The 19,943-nt window shown below is 35.5% G+C and overlaps 2 protein-coding genes across 2 annotated transcripts; both read right to left on the reverse strand.

Annotated features, from left to right (window-relative positions):
• Positions 1 to 1,678: 1,678 nt before the first annotated feature.
• Tsp_06009 (putative PDZ domain protein) lies at positions 1,679 to 12,365 on the reverse strand. Its single transcript, XM_003380218.1, has 17 exons — positions 12,077 to 12,365; positions 11,943 to 12,009; positions 11,812 to 11,876; positions 10,697 to 11,501; positions 9,328 to 9,752; positions 8,388 to 8,561; positions 8,217 to 8,314; positions 7,677 to 7,786; positions 7,475 to 7,553; positions 6,970 to 7,125; positions 6,699 to 6,825; positions 6,090 to 6,294; positions 5,673 to 5,729; positions 3,367 to 3,430; positions 3,163 to 3,243; positions 2,297 to 2,383; positions 1,679 to 1,681 (listed from the first exon to the last, which is right to left on the reverse strand). The coding sequence occupies exons 1-17, from the start codon at positions 12,363 to 12,365 to the stop codon at positions 1,679 to 1,681; spliced, it is 2,892 nt and encodes a 963-aa protein (XP_003380266.1).
• Positions 12,366 to 13,357: 992 nt separating this feature from the next.
• On the reverse strand, positions 13,358 to 14,387 carry Tsp_06008 (guanylate kinase). The gene is made up of 5 exons (XM_003380219.1): positions 14,333 to 14,387; positions 14,228 to 14,269; positions 13,977 to 14,117; positions 13,664 to 13,787; positions 13,358 to 13,550 (listed from the first exon to the last, which is right to left on the reverse strand). Exons 1-5 carry the CDS (start codon positions 14,385 to 14,387, stop codon positions 13,358 to 13,360), a joined length of 555 nt encoding a protein of 184 aa, XP_003380267.1.
• Positions 14,388 to 19,943: the final 5,556 nt, after the last annotated feature.

The following is a 19,943-nucleotide window of genomic DNA, read 5'->3' on the forward strand; positions in this document are numbered from 1 at the left end:
AATATTTATGGGCGGTAAAAAAAGGAAGTTATAAAATTGGTGTCCATTCAGTTAAAAGGAGCTGGTACCTAGCCATGATGATAATAACTTTGCCAGTGTTCCGAGAAAAAATTTATTCATTAAATTTAAAAGGGGAACTGGGATTGTTTAGTGAACCATTTCAATTCAGACNTTTGATTCAACCACCCTTTGAAAAGAAGNNAAAAATGAAATGNCCTAAAAAACAAGAAGGGAATGGCAAAACATAACANTTTANCAAAAANCGGCAAAAAATAATGGAAATTGATAATTTTAATTGTGNTATCACGGTTGNTCATTTTAAAAAGAGTGGTCAAACCAGTCAACATTGTGTATCATATATACAANNCGACACAATACANGAAGCTNAATTATTTAAAAATTTATAGGATTTTAGCCCTCTCAAACTTTANCATCGTGCACTAATGGAACATTTCATTTTATCATGATTTCCAATGAAAAAATACTTCTGCAAACCGATTTGAGAAAAACATCATCAATTTTTACCAAAAAATAGCAAAAGGTTTATTGGAACTGAAAATTCAGATATCGAAGAAGGATTATTTTGATAGAATTCACTTGACTCAAATTTAATAAAACATGGGTGAGACCTGACGGCACCAANTTCCNTCCTAGTAAACTTCGTCANTAAAAAGTGATGTTGGGTAAATTGGGTGGTAAGTGCTAGAGTTTCTACCCTCCTAGCTTTATACTCTATTGCCAGTGTACATGAATTACAACATCAACCTGCGGTAGAATATGAGCAGCTTGCCGTCTCTACTGACAATTTCATGAAAGTGCTTATATTCTGATATTTTATTTTCAGCAATAATTCGTTTATAATATGTTTATTATTTTCCTTTTGAACAGTTTAATACTTTAATACACTGCTGCTAAACGTAATCATGAAATTTATAACAAAATATAGGTCTTCTTGATAAAGCATTATCTAGTTATGTCGGGCTATTATAGATTCAGTATCTACTTTCAGCAATATTATGATGTTAATCAATTTAAATATGTAACTTCAAAATAATTACCTTTTCACCATTTGGAGAAACTATTTTGAAGAGGTGTGTAACGTGATTCACCATTTTGAATAAAAATGATGACGCTTGTCAGACGTCCTTTGAGAACATCTTCCATTCTAATGTTGCTGGAAACCATTCACCTATAAATATTTCAAGTCAACCTCACAAGATGATTCAATTCATAAATTTTTGTAGAATCAAAGTATACGCAACATGCACATCGATAAGTTATATATTATGATTAATATTTCGTTTTCTTTTCGCAAATAAAAATTTGCATGAAACATGTGCTTAACACGCTGTGCAAATAATGTCTGTTATGCTCAGTAAACAATCTCCGCGACCGTTGATGCAAAATCACACAAACAACAAGATATGCGATAGAACTTTCGAATATTAACGATAATATTTTGGGGTTGCTTTTGAAAAAGGGTGTTATATATTCCAAAATGTAGCAGAACCGTACAATTTAATTTACAATGCTCACAGGCATCAATATGCTAATCAGTTTTATTTTTATGCATGCTTTCTTGTTGTGGTTAGTTTCCCTGCTGCTGCTATATACAGTTATTTATCCTGTTTCGCTATTTTAAGCCAGTAGCCACGCATTTGCCTTTTTTAAATATTACTCACTGTTAATATTGATTTTTTCAGCTTTTTTATTATTATAAGAGAAACAAATCGTTGCAACTTGTCTGTCAGCAAAATAATAATAATAATAGTAATGAAAATATTGTGACATTGGTAAATTTGTGGCAGACAAATTATTGAAAAGACAAATAACAAAGTGAAAATGAGAAATTGATAAAATGGGGAAAATTTTTGAATGAAAATGAAATAAGGTTGTAGTTGTGGAATGTGAATGTAAGAGTACAGAAAATTGAATGCGAGTGTGTTCTTATTTATTATGTTAAACTGGCGCATCAATCTACTTTGTCAGCAGGTCCAAATAAATTTTAAATTTAACAGAGATATTTTTTTTAAAGTGAAAACTAAAAGGAAGCTAACATATATGTACGTGAGTGCATACGTTTGGTGAAAAACCATTGCTGCCTTCAGTTATCCGTATTATTAGTACTATTATTATTATTATTATTATTATTATTATTATTATTATTATTATTATTATTATTATTATTATTATTATTATTATTATTATTATTAATTTCACATTTATTATGCTTGTCAAGTTATGCGAATAGCATATATCACAAAAGTATCAGCATACATTCTCAAACATCACTTACCTTTTTAAAATACATGACTTTCAAAAGTGGAATTATATTTCGCACATGCCACTCTTTTGTTGCATTTGTTTCCAAATCATGACCATCCTGAAAGTGAATAATATTATTGTGGTCATCTCAACATGAAAACAAATATTGGTACACGTTTCTATAAAGCATCTGAAAGGGAATAATAATAATACTAATACAGATGTTGATTAGTGTTCTTTCACCATAATTAAACGTCAACCAAATAGCATTCATAGAAAAGTAAAGGCAACGTAACATCAAGCATAATTCAAAGATGGTAATGAAGTGTAGAATTATAGTTGAACACGTGCCTCTAGCCGTCGCACAGCACTGAATAACTGAACATAATAAAAATGCTCTGAAGTGGTGTTTGATAGTAAGTAAATTATGCAAATAGAAAACTACTTTGCCTCTGGTAAGAACAGGCTAATTTTATATCACTAATAGCGTAGCAGCGTGCATATGATGAACAATTTTATTAAATGACGAACGTCATTTGCTTTTTATTTAAATACATAATATAACGTAAAATTTCCTTACGATGCAAATTTCTTTCACTGAAATATTATGAAAAGCTGAAAGACTAAATATTTCTAACATAATCTGTAAAAACTTCTAAATTAACAGAATTTAGCTGGGTGAAAGTGTATTGTCATGCAGTACATTGTATTACATGTTTTCCTTACAATCAATATTCGAAGTATAATGAGCAGTTTTTATCTAAAATCAACTTATAAAATATAATATCAGTAAAATACACGTGTTGAATAAAATTAATAATATATTTCAGGAAAAGTTAGTATAGAAATAATGTTCAGCTTCAATCCATTAATAGGAGCCACGATTACTGAAAATACCATAATAATAAATATAATTAGAAGAAGTGACAAATAAACGATTGATACAAACAACACAATTACAAAAACAAATACGATTTGCTAAAATTATCAACAAGAAAGAATACAAGGAAATTTTAAATTCTATACATGCTTGTGATAAAGAAATGCAGCAAGTAAGTGAAAGGTGAAATATCCCCTTTAACAAAACGAAATGCGACATACAGAAAAATCGCTAAATCGCTTCACTTTCATGCTCTGATTACAGCATAATACTAGTTGAATATTTCTGAAAACATAAATAGCATTATACATTTGTATTTGAAAAATGATTAATATAGTTGTCAAAGAAAGTCAGCTTTATTGCTTCAAATATAATGGATTGAACAATACGAAAAAAAATATTGAAACAGGCTAATCATTTTTAAAGCAAAGTGCAAAATGCTCACTTATTAAATTTCACGCTAATTGGGTATATATCAACAAAGTTACGGTTGCGTAAATATTCTATCAATCAAGTTAAACAAACTGCCAAATTTAAAAACAGTTTATTTCAGAAATATAGAAATGTGTTCAATCAGACTTTGCAGAACTCTCCAATTTATCGATATATAACTATATTCATCAAAAGAATTCAAAATTTCAAAAAAATATTTTTCCCTAAAAACGTGAAAACAGCAAAGTCTATAGCCCACAAAATTTCGAAATTTTCGAAAATCCTATTTTTTTCCAAAAATAGTGTCGGAATGTATGAAAAAATTAAAAAACAACAATGAGGTTGTTCCCACGTTGGTTGATTCCGTACTTCTTGAGATATTGTAGAAAAATTGAAATTAAAATACAATTTTAATGATGAAGAAAGGAAAAGAAATAAAATAAAAAAGTTGAAAAGATATTAGTAGAAAACGATTTTGCTAAAGTTTATCAAGAAATCCACAATATTTTGTACAAAAACAAGTTCTTGCTTAAACAACATTTGTTCCTGAATTTCGTTTCCATATTACAGCATACAAAAAGTTTCAAATTTTTGTTAACGTTATTTCATTGATTGAATACACTACAGAAATAAGAATTAGTCAAAATAATAATATGTAAATGCAATTTCAATCCAACGTGGGGTTGCTTTTATCTGTAAATATCACAATCGCTAACGAGTTATTTCATCAAATTTTTCGAAAAATCAACGATTTACGATGACTGCATTTACAGTTCATTTTCATTAGCGGTATTCAGGGAGTGTTGTAAAGAAAAAATACATTCATAGAACCATAAGTTTAATATCACTGAGAAGTTAGTTGAATAATGAAAATGATGTACAGCACAGTAATTAGTAATATGACTGTTTATTAACAAATAAAAGATACGGAAAGCATGCGACAGTACAAACAGGTGTTAATCAATGAGAAAGCGAAAAATCGTTAAATATTGATATCAATAGTGCATTATAAAGGGATGAATTAATATAGAGTTAGTATATCAGATGCTCTATGTCCATTTCCTGCTGATTTGAAGCAACTTCCATCAAATTAAAGTGTTTTAAAATGATGTTAAATTCGATCGCTAAAATGCAAGAAATATTGTGCAAAGCATAAAGTTTTGGATGATTCTTTCACTGAAATACCAAAGGTGTTCCATTTTCTGAATTGCGCGCATGAAGGTTGCATTTAAAGAAAATGTCAGATTTGAGAATTTTCTGTGTATTAACATAGGCAATGGTGCCAACTTTAAAAGCCACACGTATTAAGCTCGAGGCTGTTTTCCATGCAACTTCGCAAAACAATTTAGTTTATCCATATGTATCTATTTTGGAAAGAAAATGCAAATATTGCTAAACAACTTTGTTCTGCCCTGAAAACAGAGTAGCCTATTTAGTCCATGAAATTTTGATTTCTATACGAAAATCCTTCAAACAATTGATATAGATAAATCAAAAAAATGCAAAATCTATTACCACATTTTCCACACAATTCCTAGTAGCGTAGTTTTTGAGATTTTGCTTTAAATGAGCTACCAAATTTCGATGTTAATGGTAAGGATAAAAAAATGTATGCGTTTGATAGTCACGCATAGAAGTGGCTTTGATTAAAATTCACTTCGACGCAGCAAATCGTTTCCACAATAAGGATGCTCTTAGTAATAACAGAATAAGATAAAATTTGTACTTGATTTCTATTTGTTTAATACAGGCTGCATGTACTTCAGACGTTTTATATGAGCTATTGCAACGAGTGATAACAGTTTAGTAGTAGCGTACAATAAAATTTATGATTTTCAGATTAAACGTTCATTGGAACACACAATATTTCTTACATAAATGCTAATTTCCAAAATGAGATTTGAACTAAGTTCCTACGTATCGCAAGGAGATGCTCATTAGTGTAGATAGATGATTATATAATAGTTATTATGCATGCAGACAGTGAAGCTCATCTGAAGGTTAGTCAGCGAAACTGAAATCCATTAATTTGCAACTAAAATAGTCTGTAGTGATACATAGAAAAAACGTTAGTACAACTGTAAAGACGACTTACCGCTTAACTATCGGTGATATTGAAGAGGTGACTTCATCGTATTTCTTGACTGATGATCTTCACATTAATTACTATGAAGATAACATTTTGAAAAGTAGGTCAAGTTCATGGAAATCAAATAATGCAAATTTGTACGTACGTACGTACTCTTTCGTGGCTTCATTTTCAATGATGCTTGTTTTCGCCATTGTTCGTTCACCGGAACGGTCAGCAAATCGCCAAAAACAAACAAATTTATTCTTCATTTATTTTACGAACGCTTCAAAAAAAACATGAATATATACACGCGGAAGCTTGAAGAGAAAAGAATGCCTATAAGGTAAAATAAAAAAGGAAATTTCAGCTTTTCAAAATCAGTGCAAATGATTTTTGGAAAAAAGAGAAGTGAAACAACCCTAAAAATCAACAGCGACACACGCAGGCAAAATAATAACAACGAATTTGTTGTATGTCTGATGTGAAAGTATGTTATGATTATGAGTCATATTGGTATTGCAGTTAACGCAGACGACCGACCGATCGGTGAATGCAGTGAACATGAACTGTGGCTTTTTTGCTTGCAATAAAGTAAAATGCATATTAATAAGTATGTAAAAGAAAAAAAACATATTTGTAAAATAAACTGAAACAATAACAAAAACATCCAGTGACAAACAAATGAGGAGAAACGGTTGGACGCGAAGAAACAAACAAATAACAGTTTTCGTAGGAAAATCATAATTAATAAGTATATAAGTAGTGGAGCACCCCTTCAAGAAAATAATAAATACTGAACAGTAGACAAATAGAATTGTCAATTGTAGATGGATTTATAGAACGAGTGTGGATTAGAAAAGTGGAAATTCGGCGCTACGCGTTGCGAACCCACGTGGATCCTGCCGGAAGAATGTTCAAACTGTTTCCGTTGGTCATATTTTTCATCGTACACGGTACACTGTAGCCGATGTTTGAAATGCCATCGTGCGCTTGAGCTTAAAAAAATTCTTTTAGAGCTTCTCAACAAACAAACAGAAAAATAAAGCTTACCTGGAACGTTAGCTAGTCGACGTACAAGAAGTCGCACTGATGATTCCCTTTTGATCAATTCAATCGCTTCAGCATGAGTCATGTTTGCAGTGGTGACGCCGTTAATTTCCAACAACTGATCCCCTACCTGAAACAGAAAGAAAAATATTTTTTAAAAGAACAACGAACAGCACATTTTTTCAAAAATTAAACCCTATCCTTATGCCCCAAATAATAATTATGATTATTATAGTAAGTGAAAGCAATACACAACAAACAACACACGCAGCACCTGCAAACGATGATCCAAATCTGCCGGTCCACCTTCGGCAATTCTTAAAACAAACAACGGCATGTTGGAAAATTCACGACCTCCACGAATGGAAAAACCAAATCCTTTGGCTCCACGTTGCAATTCAACGGCAAAATACTCTTCATCTTCAATAAGCTATAATATTCAAAATAATAAACAAACGAACAAGCAAACAAGCATATTGAAACAGAGTATAAAGATCAATAAAATTCAGCTGAAATTAAGCTCATATAATTTGCTTCTAGTCCACTTTTTGAACCCTGAATACTTTTTGCATAAATCCATTCATTCACACTGCGTGTAGATTGCAGTTGAAGTAGTGAAGAAGAACAACAGTGCCGAAGAAGACTGTTGTGATGCGCAGAGTAGTATAACTAGAGCTAGTAAACGTTGGATGATTTTGTTTATTTGTTTGTTTTACTATTTTTAGTGGTAATAATTAATTAATTAGAAAGGTTTTTTAACACAACGCGAAAAAAATTACCTTAAGCAAAAGACGCGTGATGAAAGAGAAATCAGACGTCGATGGTTGTTCACCTCCATCAACTGAGTTCCATCGAACCCTGTTGTGATTAACAAAATGAAACAAAACACATATTTGACATGCAAAAAACAATGGGTTTTTCCAAAATGAACAGCATCATCAGCAACCATATTATCGCAATTCGAATTTATATACTATTTACCGTGCAGGAGTCGGCGGTTCAGATACAACAATACAATCGTACTCCAACGACTCGCAGATTGGAGGAGAAGCTCGGTTAAGTTCGCTCAAAACAGACTCTATACTGCTAAACTGAAAATACCAAATTGCTCTCGGCTGTGCTGACAACAAATAATCCAGTCAAATATATATGTAAGCAAATACAGAGAAAAAAAAGGAAAAACCGCCACAACATTGAACATTTCTATGCACCGGATGATGTATGTACGCAAAGCATTTTCTGTTTCAAAATTGTTCTTTTCAACCCAATTTACACACACCGGGATAAATAAATCACCGCGGATCAATCATCCCACATCCCAACGGAAACTTGGTTATATTGTATATTTAGTTTAGCATATGCGCGTGGAAAAAAGTACAAATGAGCGAAATTGGCAAATGGAATAATAAACAGCACAACAAAGAGGAAGCAAGCGTATGATATGATATGATATGATGATGGAAAAAATAAAAAATGCACAACGTCAAATCAGCAATAGCACAACAACGCAACACTACTCACCCGTTTAGGAGTAGATTTTGTGGGAGAATTTGACGGCAATCTCACGCCAACCATTGTCCCATTGGCTGTCCGATCATAATTAGAAGAAGGCGCATCTACTGAAAAATTTTAAAGTTTTAATTTGTTCCACAATTTTCCAACTTGCAAAACAGAACGTCACTTTCAACTCACTTTCAGCATCTGGTGATCCAACACTCAGCGTTACAACGTACCCGGAATCTTTGATCAAATTGACAATGTCACCGTGTGGCATGTTCAGAATGCTGATGCCATTGACGGCAACAATTCGATCACCAACTCGAAGATGACCGCATCGTGCTGCCGGGCTTCCATTGATGATACGTCCTAAAAAGAAAAAGAAAATAATAAATAAAATAATTTGATAATTCAAGAAGCTGTAGAAATATAGTTTAATAATTTAAAAAAAAGAAGAAAAATTAAAAGTACAAACAAGACCATATAATCACTGTCAAACAAAAATTTTATCACACAGACACCCACACCCACACACACAGAGAGGCACAAAAGAAAAAGACAATCCAAATATAGCAACAACATTCAAGTTACCAACAATAGGTTGAGGGCGAGAAGGAGCTAAGCGTTTAAGCTGACGAAATGGATCTGAAAAATGCTCAAAGATTGTCTGTCGAAGGAAAAAAAAAGAAATGAATAAATAAATTTGCATAAAAGAGTAGTTTTACGTTTGTAATACAATTAATTGTTGTTGTACTTGACAATCAGTAAGTAACGGTTGGAAAAATGTTCCATTTACTACTACTACTTCTACTGTAATATTATGTGAATAAATTTCATCTAGACACAATTGAAAATACAATAGAGAAGATGAACGGATAATGCTGAGAGAATTGAATCAAAGTCAGAGATATAAAATGATCAATAATAACAATACCTATAGCTGATCCGGCACGATTCACGGATGAAATGATGACAAAACCAAAGCCTTCGTTCTCCTTCCTAGCGATGGTCACATCGAACGGGTATCGACGACTACACGACGCCAGTGGCATGGAAATGGATCGTGACATTTCTATCGAAGAATGAATAAATAATTGATTAATAATCAAAATTGATCAGTGAACAACCGCGCTACCAGAGGAAGCTTGCTTGCGACGACGACGACGTACCACCAGCTTGACGTGGCCATTTTTGGAGGCGTTGTTCATCAGTTGAACGGCCCGCTGGTGGCTGGAGCCGAGCATGTCGTGACCGTCGATTTGGACAATTTCGTCGTCGAGCTGAAGACGACCGTCTTGGAAAGCGGCTCCGTCGGCCACCAGTTGACCAACGCGAACTTGGGAATTCTCTTCGGTGCCGCCGCACAGACGGAAGCCGAACCCGGCAGCTTGTCTGAGCAAATTGACCGTCACGTGCTCGTAGGCGGCGGCTTCTTGATTTTCCAAGCCGGCGACGTCGTGGAAAAAGCCCGACGTGCTCAACGGCACCGCCGACCTCGTCGTATACCGGCCCGTGTACACGGCCGCCGGCACGTAGTTGGGTGTGGCCGAGGCGAAATAACTCGAAGACGGTGTTTTCACACGACCGTTTCGAAAATCCACAGCCGACATTGGTCTGGTGGTGGTGGTGTTGGTGTTGTTGCTACTGATCTGCTGCTGCTGCTTCTGCTGCACGCGAACAAAATTTTCGTAAACAGGATTGTTACGGCACGAATCGTGACCATTTTTCAAGTAACCATTCAACGTGCCGCCAGCCTTAGGCATATTCCTGCCAGGGTTGAAAGCTGGTCCGGGGGTTTTGGACCTCGGCCTCAGTTCAGGCATCATCGAGTGTCGATCTTGGGCAGAGCGCGTCGTTTCACTAGTTGGAGTCTTCGACCGGCGCAAGTTGTTGTACTCTGAAGTGCACAACACGTGACAGAAAAATAAGATCATATTTGTTTCGAATATAATAATAATATTAATAATAATTTGAAAAAAAAATCCCATCCTCACTCACCTGTACCACCAGAATGACCGTCCACGTGCAAGCTTACCGGGCGACCGAGTTCGCCGCCGTTCACAATCCTGTTGGTTGGTTTTGCCGGCACGGCTGGCTAAAAAAGAGGGAGAGAAAATAAATAAATAAATAAAATTCAGTCCAAGGTTATTTATTTATCATTTTCAACACACACATACACAATAGTGGCTGAACTATATATAAATGACATGGAGGAAAAAGATGAAAAAAACATTTCATTCCTCTTGACATTTTGACAGCGATTGCTTGCTTGCAGCAACACAACCGATTGAGAGGAGAGCACTGTCTCTACATATACAAGAGAACCAGACCATGTTAAATTGGTCAGTTTGTTTTTTATCAAGCAACAACACCAGCTGCTGTTGCTTCAAAAGAGAAAAAAAATACACAAACCGACTATTAGGCTTTCGATTAGCAAGCAGTGCAACTGAGAAAATCAACAACAATCCCAAATACAATTATACACAACAAACAAACATACATACCGGCTGTTTTGGACGCAAGGTATCGTCCTTGTTGTTCTCGGTGTCCATTCCTGTATACAAGTGAAAAATGAAATAAACAACTGCTTTGAAATGACAAAAGAAAAAAGAAGCATCTGCTCACCTAGCAAGCGTTGCACGACAATTGTGGTCAAACGCCCGACGGGACAGTCTCGGAGAACGTCGACAATTTCCGTGTGATTCATCGTACGGACGTTGTTGCCGTTCACTTCGCACAGGATGTCGCCTTCGGCCAGGCCCTGGCACCGGGGCCGGTCCAAAATTTTCTTCACCTTCTGACCAAACGGGCTGTCAGCAATGGTGAAACCGAATCCCATGCTCCCTTTGACAATGCGCACTTCGGTGTTGAACACGCGCACGGCCAGATCCGCACTGGCGGCGACCGAATGGTCCGAGCCGGATACTGAACTGTACGCATCTTGGGTGACGAAGTCGTTGGCAGGGTCGGACGGGTCGAAAAGCAGCGGATAACCGCGGCACACTTGCAACTCCACCTGTTGGCCAACGGCGATCGTCTGGAACACTCGAATCACCTCGTCCTGGGTGTAGCCCAGCACGCAGATCTCGTTCACGTGGACCAAAATGTCGCCCATCCGCAGTCGACCATTTCGGTAGGCCGGTCCGCCTGGGAGGACGTTCTTGATTTGCAAAAATTCCTCGTCAGATGAACAGACATCATTGCCGACCAACGTGAAGCCCAGACCCTTGGGACCTTTGACCAACGTGACGGTGATCAGTTCGCCACGAAGTTCGTTCGGATTGCGCGTGAACAGCAACTTGTGCGGACCTGTCGGTTGATTGAATTAAATACAGATGAGCATTTTTCATGCAAATAAAATAAAATAAAATAGAATAGCATACTCTCCAATCCCACCGCCGTTGATTGACCAACAACATCAACAGCACTGCAATTTGCAGTGGCATTGATGGCGCTGAATCTTCTGCTGCTGCTACTAGTGTTGTTGTTGTTGTTGTTGCTGTACAAATCACCATTAACCAAAATGCTATACTGACGTTGAGCTGCTAAAATCACACACGCGTACACACATCACAACGTATATTTGAAATAAAATTGTCATTTTCAGCAAAAAAGCTACCTTCAGCAGCCGCGTCGTCGGCTGTTAGCTCAGGCTTGTCGTACTGAGTTTTCTTGTTGATATGACTGAAAAATGGAAATATGACAAAGAATAGAACAAAAAGAAAGAAAAAAGCAATAAATAAAGCTTACTCGACGTAATAGATGCCGTATTGTGGATCTTCTACCCGTTCCCAACCGTAAGGTAACAATTCGACATCTGAGAGAAGAGAAATGAAAAATGGAAACAAGGCAAAAAGAAGAAGAAAAGAAAAAAATATACTCACTGGACGATGATGCACCGAACGACTGTTGTTGCTGTTCGTCAGTTGTATCGGATGATCTTGGATCAGTCCAATGAGTAGTTCCAGTATTGTGACTGAAAAGGACAAAAAGAATTACAAACGATGAAAGTGAAGTGAATAAGAAGTAAGAGTAGAAATCCCACTCGATGAAATATGGCTCGCCTGCATCCGTGTAAGCCATTTCCCAGTTTGGTGGCAACGGTCGCGTGTCTTGTTCAATTTGATCAACTTTCGCCAAAGAATCCATTGGTACAACAGTAGCGGTCATCATATCTGACTCGAGCAGAAGACCATTTGAAGATGGCACTATATTATCGTTGTTGTTGTTGTTGTTGTTGCTGCTACTGCTGCTGTTATTGCTGTTGCTGACAACACCAACACTGCTATTGATGACCACAGCAGCTTCAGAAGAGGGAACAATTTTCTCTTCCCCTTGCTGGTGCGGATTTGGATGCTGATCGTCAGTGTCGGAAAGGAAAACGTCGTTGACGAGGTCGAAATCGTTCGCACTGTTTTCAAGCTTCGATGGCTTGGGAGTTCCGTATAAGTTGCCTGAACAACAGTGGGAAATTTAATCACAAAATAACAACAAATTGTGAAGAAAAAAACGATGAAAAGAATTTTTAAAAAAAGAAACATTATTATTATATGCTTTTTCATGTGCTAACAAAGCAAAATTGTAAAAATGGAGAAAAAACGAACAATAATACAATTCAGCTTGATTCGCGAATGAATAATTCTTTCCTACTGATAAAAGAAAAAAAGAAACAAAAAACAATAAAGAATTTATCCAACGTTAAAATTGAACAATTTTTCTCTCTCTCCTTTTCCTTTCTCCTGCTTCCGTTTCACGGTTGAATGACTGTAAAGCTCAACCAACAGACAGATGATGATGGGAAAAGGGAACAAAAAAAAGGAAGCAATTCAATTGTAAATGAACGAACATGCAGAACGTGTAATTTGAATATATAGCTGTGAATTTTTCCTCCCCATATTGTTCTTTTCAATTAGCTTCTCCACCTCGTATATATGACAAATATGTTTTTTTTCTGTTCGTCTCGCCAGTTGAATAATATTCAAATTTTGCGTGACTTATTCATGAAAGGTAGGAAAATATTTGCCTGGACACATCATATAATGGAACAACTTCTACAGGCCGCTGTTGTTGCTGTTGAATAAACTGAGCGGCGGCTTGTACAATAAACTAGCGGCTAGGGTCTAGAGAGAGTGTGAGAGAGAATTTCTACAAACACGGAGAGTTGATCACTGTCGGCACGAAAGTGCACAAACGACGACGACAATCTTGTGTGTCAACAGCACGTGCTTGCACAGTCGATGATATATATTCCCATTCTCCATTGCATTTAGTACAAACAGTTTGTCACCAGTTTGACAAAATTTCCCCTTTAGAATAATAAACAACAGAAATGGCAACAGGAAGAAGAGGGCGGTGGCCCTGCTGTCCATAACATAATATTAATTATACAGTGCTGACAAAAGAGATGATGGCAAATATTTACAGAATTACAAATTGAAAAACATGAGAAAAAAACGAAAACAAAAATCCACTTGCCTTCAAAACCACCACTTTCTAATAAGTCGCCGTTTCGTTCCAAGGCTAGAAATTGTTCCTTGGTAACAAATCTGTAATCAACGCCGTCAATTTCGCCTGGTTTCGGCTTGCGGGTAGTGCCTGAAAGGTGAGATATTAATAAAAAAAAACAGAAGAACAACACTTTCAAACAATTTAAATATAAATTGATCAAATCAGCTCAAATTTTTTTGTCGTCTCGTTCAGAAGCCATTCAAGAAAAGAAATTGTCTGTCAAGTCGAGTGGACAGTGGCGATCAATAGTGCTGGTAAGGGGGGGGGGGAAGACACCACTTTCAGAACATCCTGATAAGAGAGCAACAACAACAACAACAACAACAACAGCACGAGCGAAAAGCCTTGACCCACAACAAAATACTGACCGACCCTGGCAACGACCGAACATCATCACTGGCCTGCACTGGCCAATGCCTATATATATATACATATATATATATATATTTGCGCACATGAAATACAACTAACGTCTGCCTGTCCGACTTTTTGCATGCTAATGTTTTTGTTGGAGAACAAAAAAAAACGACGACAACAAAATAGCCAGTGCACCAGTGGAGTCTGTCTGACTAAATATAAAAAACATGATAATCATCATTTTTATTTTTATAAGCCCAGCTGTTTTCACTCACTAGAGCTAAAGCTGACTGCTCGCTTGCTTGATGCTAAGCTAAGTGATTGGAGCATAAAGAACAAGCATCAAGAGAGAGAGAGAGAAAGAGCATCGAGAGCACACACACGCGCGCATAAATATGCTAACCAGGAAGCAGAAGAAGAAGAAGAAGCAGGAGAAAAAACAACTCAAGCTGCTGCAACAGGCAAGCAAGCAAGCAAGCATAGCGTGCGTGATTGAAAGTTGAAGAAAGAAAAAAGACCACTGCTCAGCTTGAACTGCACGCACAATAATAATAATAATAATATGCCAACATGGATTAATTGTTTGTTGCTCATCGCGCGGGTGGAATTCTATATTAAAAGAAATAAAGAAAAATATTTTTGCCCTAAAAGACGGACGACATATACTCTTTCACAAATCACAAGATAATAATAATAATAATAGCTTAAAGCAGATAATTGTACAACAAGTGCCAAATAAGAAGGGTCACAGTGACAATTATCAGGTGCGGCACTTTTCGATGGAGTTGATTGATTAATCGCTCAGCTTAAATGCATACACTGAGAAAGAAAGACAGACAGACAGACAGACGGCAACGCTGAAGATAAGAGACCGACCGACCGACCGATCGACACGCCGCTAGTGTTCAAAATTGCAGCACAATTTCAAACAAACAGTAACAAGCATAATAATAATTATAATAATAAAATAAGCAAACAAACAAAACTAACCTCAAAAAAGAAAGGAAAAAACGATGCATAATATTATTTCACTTATTATATAACGTATCAGAAAAGAAAAACAAACAATTAATTGTTAACGTTTGAATTGATAAAAGAGAAAAATTTTTTTCAAACGTAAGCACAAATGAGAAGCAGAACAAAACAAAAATTCAAAAAAGCGTCGTCACACGCTATCGAATTAACAACAACACATATGCATGTTTAAATGAATGAAGAAATATGAGTTGATGATGATGATGATGAACATAATCACCATGATCACTTGTTTTTTTAAATATATTATTCATACAAATTTCTATTACAAAAGAACGGATAAAGCAAAGCTTTTGACATAAAAGTAATCAAAGTATTAAAAATTTTGGAATTAAACAGTGTCAACAAAAAGGACTGGAACATTTCTGCTGTTTGCTGCTTTTGTTTGTTTGTTTGTTGATTTTCGGAAGAGAATCAACAGTTGAAAGCTTCCCTGCTAACGATTGGTCGGTTGATTCAACTACTAACTATCCGCTATTGCACGTGAAGCAAGCATCCAACACGCCAACGCTTTTCATATACAGTGAAAAAGCTCGGCTTGAATGAATTTTCAAAAAACTACTTTTCACTACTCACAGACACGCACTGTTCTGACAATTCACAGCTTTCAAACAAAAATATTACCCTTCACTCCATTAAACAGATATTACAAGAATAAATAAAAAATAATATTTACTTCCTTGAACACAGTCGATCCGTTTAATCTTAACACCAAACGATGGCAAAGGTTGAACAAGTTTAATAATGATGACAACATGCGGAATATTTCAAATATGCACTGCCTGCGAGTTTAAATTTTAACATTGTACAAACGTCGATTATCATTTTCAATTATCAAATGAAACATAAACTCAACAAGCACAGCAACGCAATGCAATTTTCACGAACATTATCTTCCATGCAACATTCAACCCATCACCTTATTGCCAATAAATGCAAACAGTACTCCAATATTTTATGAAACATTTGCATAATTTCCATTATTATCATATGAAAACAGCCCACCACGTCATGACTAACAGAGATTGGATGCACTTGTATAGAAATTAGTTCTGCACGTTCAATTAAGGATAAATTTAAAAAAATAACACCTCTAAAGAATAGATGAAAACAAAGGGGAAAATTGATGAAACAAACAGACAATAAGTGATAGGAGATTGATGATGCAAACGAGCAAATGAAGAATCTCACAGTTCAAGTAATTAGAAAAAAAGAAAGCTAATTCTTCAAACGTTCCATTAACCTGAATTTTTTCACACTGCAAATTACTTTCCATTAACACTGCACCAACACTAGCAGCAGGAGAGATTGCACAATTTGAAAAACAACCCAATAAGAATGCAATCAACAATTTCCTAACCAACGCTCGATTGTAATTTTACATTCTATTAAAAATTTGTAGCCCACAATGTGAACTTTGGTCACTTTAAAAAATGAATATAATCATAAATCTTCCACTTATAAAATAATAATCACTGGATATTTAGACAAATTTAAAAATTAAATGTAAAACTGATGTAAAAATTATAAAAAAAACAAAAAAAAACTTACATGGCACTGTTTTCAAATAGACGTTCTCCCTGATGTCATTTTGCAGTTGGTGATCTTCTGAATCTTTCGGAAATCGCATACTCAAAAACCGACGAAGATCGCTAACTATATGACCTGAAATGAGACAATAATTACACACAACTGAAACAACAATAATATTCCATAACAGAAACTGATTGATCAACGCGCAATATTGCATATATGCAAATGAATAAATATAATTTTCAAATTGCAATACACAGACTGACGAAGGCCATTTGTTTTTATTGCGATCTACCAGGTTGGTATCATTGCAGCAGAGAATGAAACCTTGGAAAATTTAAAGCGACAACAGCCGACACAGGACATTCGACTATTTTTCTGAGCAAGCAAGCAAAGCAAATTCAAGACAAAACCATGCCCTCGGGGGGATTGGAAATTTTGACAAATCGCCCCACCGTCAAAGTAGTTTCACCAAGCTGACCTCGCTTATTTCAGACAAGTTCTGCATCATCAAAGGGTACATACATACATGCATACACACACAAAAAAAAGAAATTACACGCAATTATCAAATATCGAATAAACTCCCAACTAAACTAATGCAATCACAGACAATTTACAACAACACTTATTTCATACATTGCACATTTGCAATTTCCACTTTAAAAATTTATTCATTCAGCAACAAAATTAACCAATATTAAAACTACCAAAACTCGGCTTTATTCAATGGACGTATGAATTTTGAATTTTCATACTACAGAACACGAGTAAATAATGCTAAACCGTCAACGCCATACAAGCATACTGTATTATTAATTAAGCATAAAATTGAAGCAATTGAATACCAAACAGAAAATTTTAAACATTTTTCAAAAGAAAATATGAATTTTTGTGAATATCTGTTTTTATTTCGTTTGTTTGCTTCATTATGGAAAAAGTGCAAATAACGTTCGACCAGCGTTGTAGCAGTTCCACTCTCAGCTCTGTACAGCCAGCCAGTCGATCAGTCACAGCCATTCAACAGGGCAGAAAAGAAACAAGTCACAATCGAAATGTATGCTTTGTCTGCAATTTGTGACAAAATGATCACCAAAATTGCCAAAGCAAGTTTCGTAAGAAAAATTTCGCACGACGCTGATAAGCAGAAAATGAAACATAAAATGACACAAAAGTTTAAGAAGAAACACATTTCAAGCCGTCTATAGAAACAAAATACATTTCTCTTGTTATTATAATATACTATTATTATTATTATTATCATCAAAAGTTACTGTCATTTATTTTATTCAAAAGAAAATTTTAAAAACTAGAACACAAAATTAAACCAATAATCATGCACAAACATTCATTGGCAGTTAACTACTCAACGTCTTGCTTCTGAAACTTGCTTCGCACATTATTACACTGTTATTTGATGAAAAATGAATTTGAATGCAACTTTCTTTGTAATAAATATTAAGAATCAATTCCATGCTTCAAATGATTCATTACGACTAACAGAAAAACTGTTCGGAAGTAAAAAAAACATGCTGGCGTAATTCAAGCAATCAGAATTATTCACCCAGCATTGATGTAAAATCCATTAATTAGTCATCTACTGTGTCAACGATCCATTTATATAAACGTCAAAAGCCTACGCTTTTCATGTAAAGCGAAAGATCGGACTGGCTTCGAAAAACTTCTTTTCACTACTCACTCACACACGCATGCATTGTCCTGACAATTCACTGCTTCCACTGCATAGCATAAATTATACTTCATCTATTGAACACCGGTTAAAACATTACACTACATCAACGCTGATGAAGAATGTATATCATATATTCATAAATTTTACGAGCACCACCAAACACATTTGCCAAAACCTTAAACTACACCTTACCAATGAATCACAATGAAACCTACCTACTACTATTTCATCAATAAATTAAATGCATACAAAAGCCGAAAATTCTTTCTAATGCAATTCCTTTAGTGCAACCCACCAAATCTTACAGTACACTATTCAAATGTAGATTCTAGCAAACAACAGATCAGATCAGATCAGAACAGAACAGAACAGTTCGCTTCATTTACGACTAATAAAATTTAAAAAGAAAATAATAACGGAAAAAATAAATTTTACTTCCAGCAAAAAAAAAACTGTTAACAAAGCAGCAACATCATTCCCGTTACAATGCAAATTCTACAGTATCAATGAACAGGAGAAAAGTTGAAAGCATTGCCAGTTGACATATGGATACTGGACTCTGCAGGTCAAAAAAGCGCGTCGTATGGTCGCCCGCTGACCCGACGGTCGTGTCAACTCTTTCCCAAAGGTCATGGGAACAATCGGCACCAACTCCATTTCACAAAAGATACCTGGACATAAAGGGACAAAGGAGAAACGGTAATAATAAAAGAGGTCGCCTGATTTAAATTTACTACTACAGTGTGCAGTAGTGGTAGTAGTACCACAAGAATTGTGAATTACACTGACGTGAGAAAATAAATTAACAACAACAAAAATAATACGGATGGAACAAGAAAAAAAAGTATCAATAAATGAATAATTAATTCTTGTACTAGAACGAAAGAAATGATAAGAAGAAAGCTAATTTACAAAAATAATTACAACGAGGCCACAAGATTTCAAAAGTAAACAGCTCAATCAACGCAAGTGAAATAAAATTTGAAAAAAAAAGTATGGAACTGAGCAAATTATGGTATGATGGTAAATGCATCAACGCCGACGACCGATGCTGCTCATTGGAAAATGCAATTCTATCGACCGATGATGTGGCTCGTCAGCGAAGGTCCACAAGGAATGGAGAACAATTTGTCAAATCGATTTGGTTTTGGTTGGAAAATAATAGACCAAATTTAGAATGAACGACAATCCACTTCACTAAAATGAAGCTTTGTGGAAGAAAGAAGAAGAAGAAGAGATGAAGCCGCCCGCGATCGACTATCGCACTGGCGAAAAAGCGTACGTCTAGCCTTATTCTGCTAGCTCTTCCATTTTGGTTCCTGTCCGAATCGAAGAACATCGCGACAACGATGACAACAAGCTGTCGCCACTGTTCAATTTTCACGCTAACTCTTAATTCTAAGCTCATCACTTGTTAGATGTCATTTATCTGAACATTTCATCCCATTCCCAGAGTCCCAGAACGACCACAAGGCAAGCGAAAATGCAACAAAAAAAAGAAACAACCGATATCATCACTGAGATAGATTCACACGCATTCACATCGGCATATTTTTATCAAATAATAAGTAAAATATGAAATTTTTATCATCATCTCACGAGAAAGAAACGCGTTCAAAAAAAAA

Source organism: Trichinella spiralis, assembly GCF_000181795.1.
Source record: "Trichinella spiralis strain ISS 195 chromosome Unknown Scfld2, whole genome shotgun sequence".
NCBI lineage: Eukaryota > Metazoa > Nematoda > Enoplea > Trichinellida > Trichinellidae > Trichinella > Trichinella spiralis.

Bases quoted from the DNA above. Each gene is read 5' to 3' on its own strand.
- Tsp_06009 (XM_003380218.1), bottom strand. From the start codon at position 12,365: ATGATGACCGCTACTGTTGTACCAATGGATTCTTTGGCGAAAGTTGAT. The intron at 12,010-12,076 runs GTGAGTATATTT...CTCTTCTCTCAG, and splicing joins GTTCGGTGCATCATCGTCCA to ATGTCGAATTGTTACCTTAC. The intron at 7,787-8,216 runs GTGAGTAGTGTT...TGGTATTTTCAG, and splicing joins CAAAATCTACTCCTAAACGG to TTTAGCAGTATAGAGTCTGT.
- Tsp_06008 (XM_003380219.1), bottom strand. From the start codon at position 14,387: ATGCTCCAATCACTTAGCTTAGCATCAAGCAAGCGAGCAGTCAGCTTT. The intron at 14,118-14,227 runs GTTTTTTTTTGT...ATATATATATAG, and splicing joins CTGGCTATTTTGTTGTCGTC to GCATTGGCCAGTGCAGGCCA. The intron at 13,551-13,663 runs GTGGATTTTTGT...TATGGACAGCAG, and splicing joins AGTGGTGGTTTTGAAGGCAA to GGCCACCGCCCTCTTCTTCC.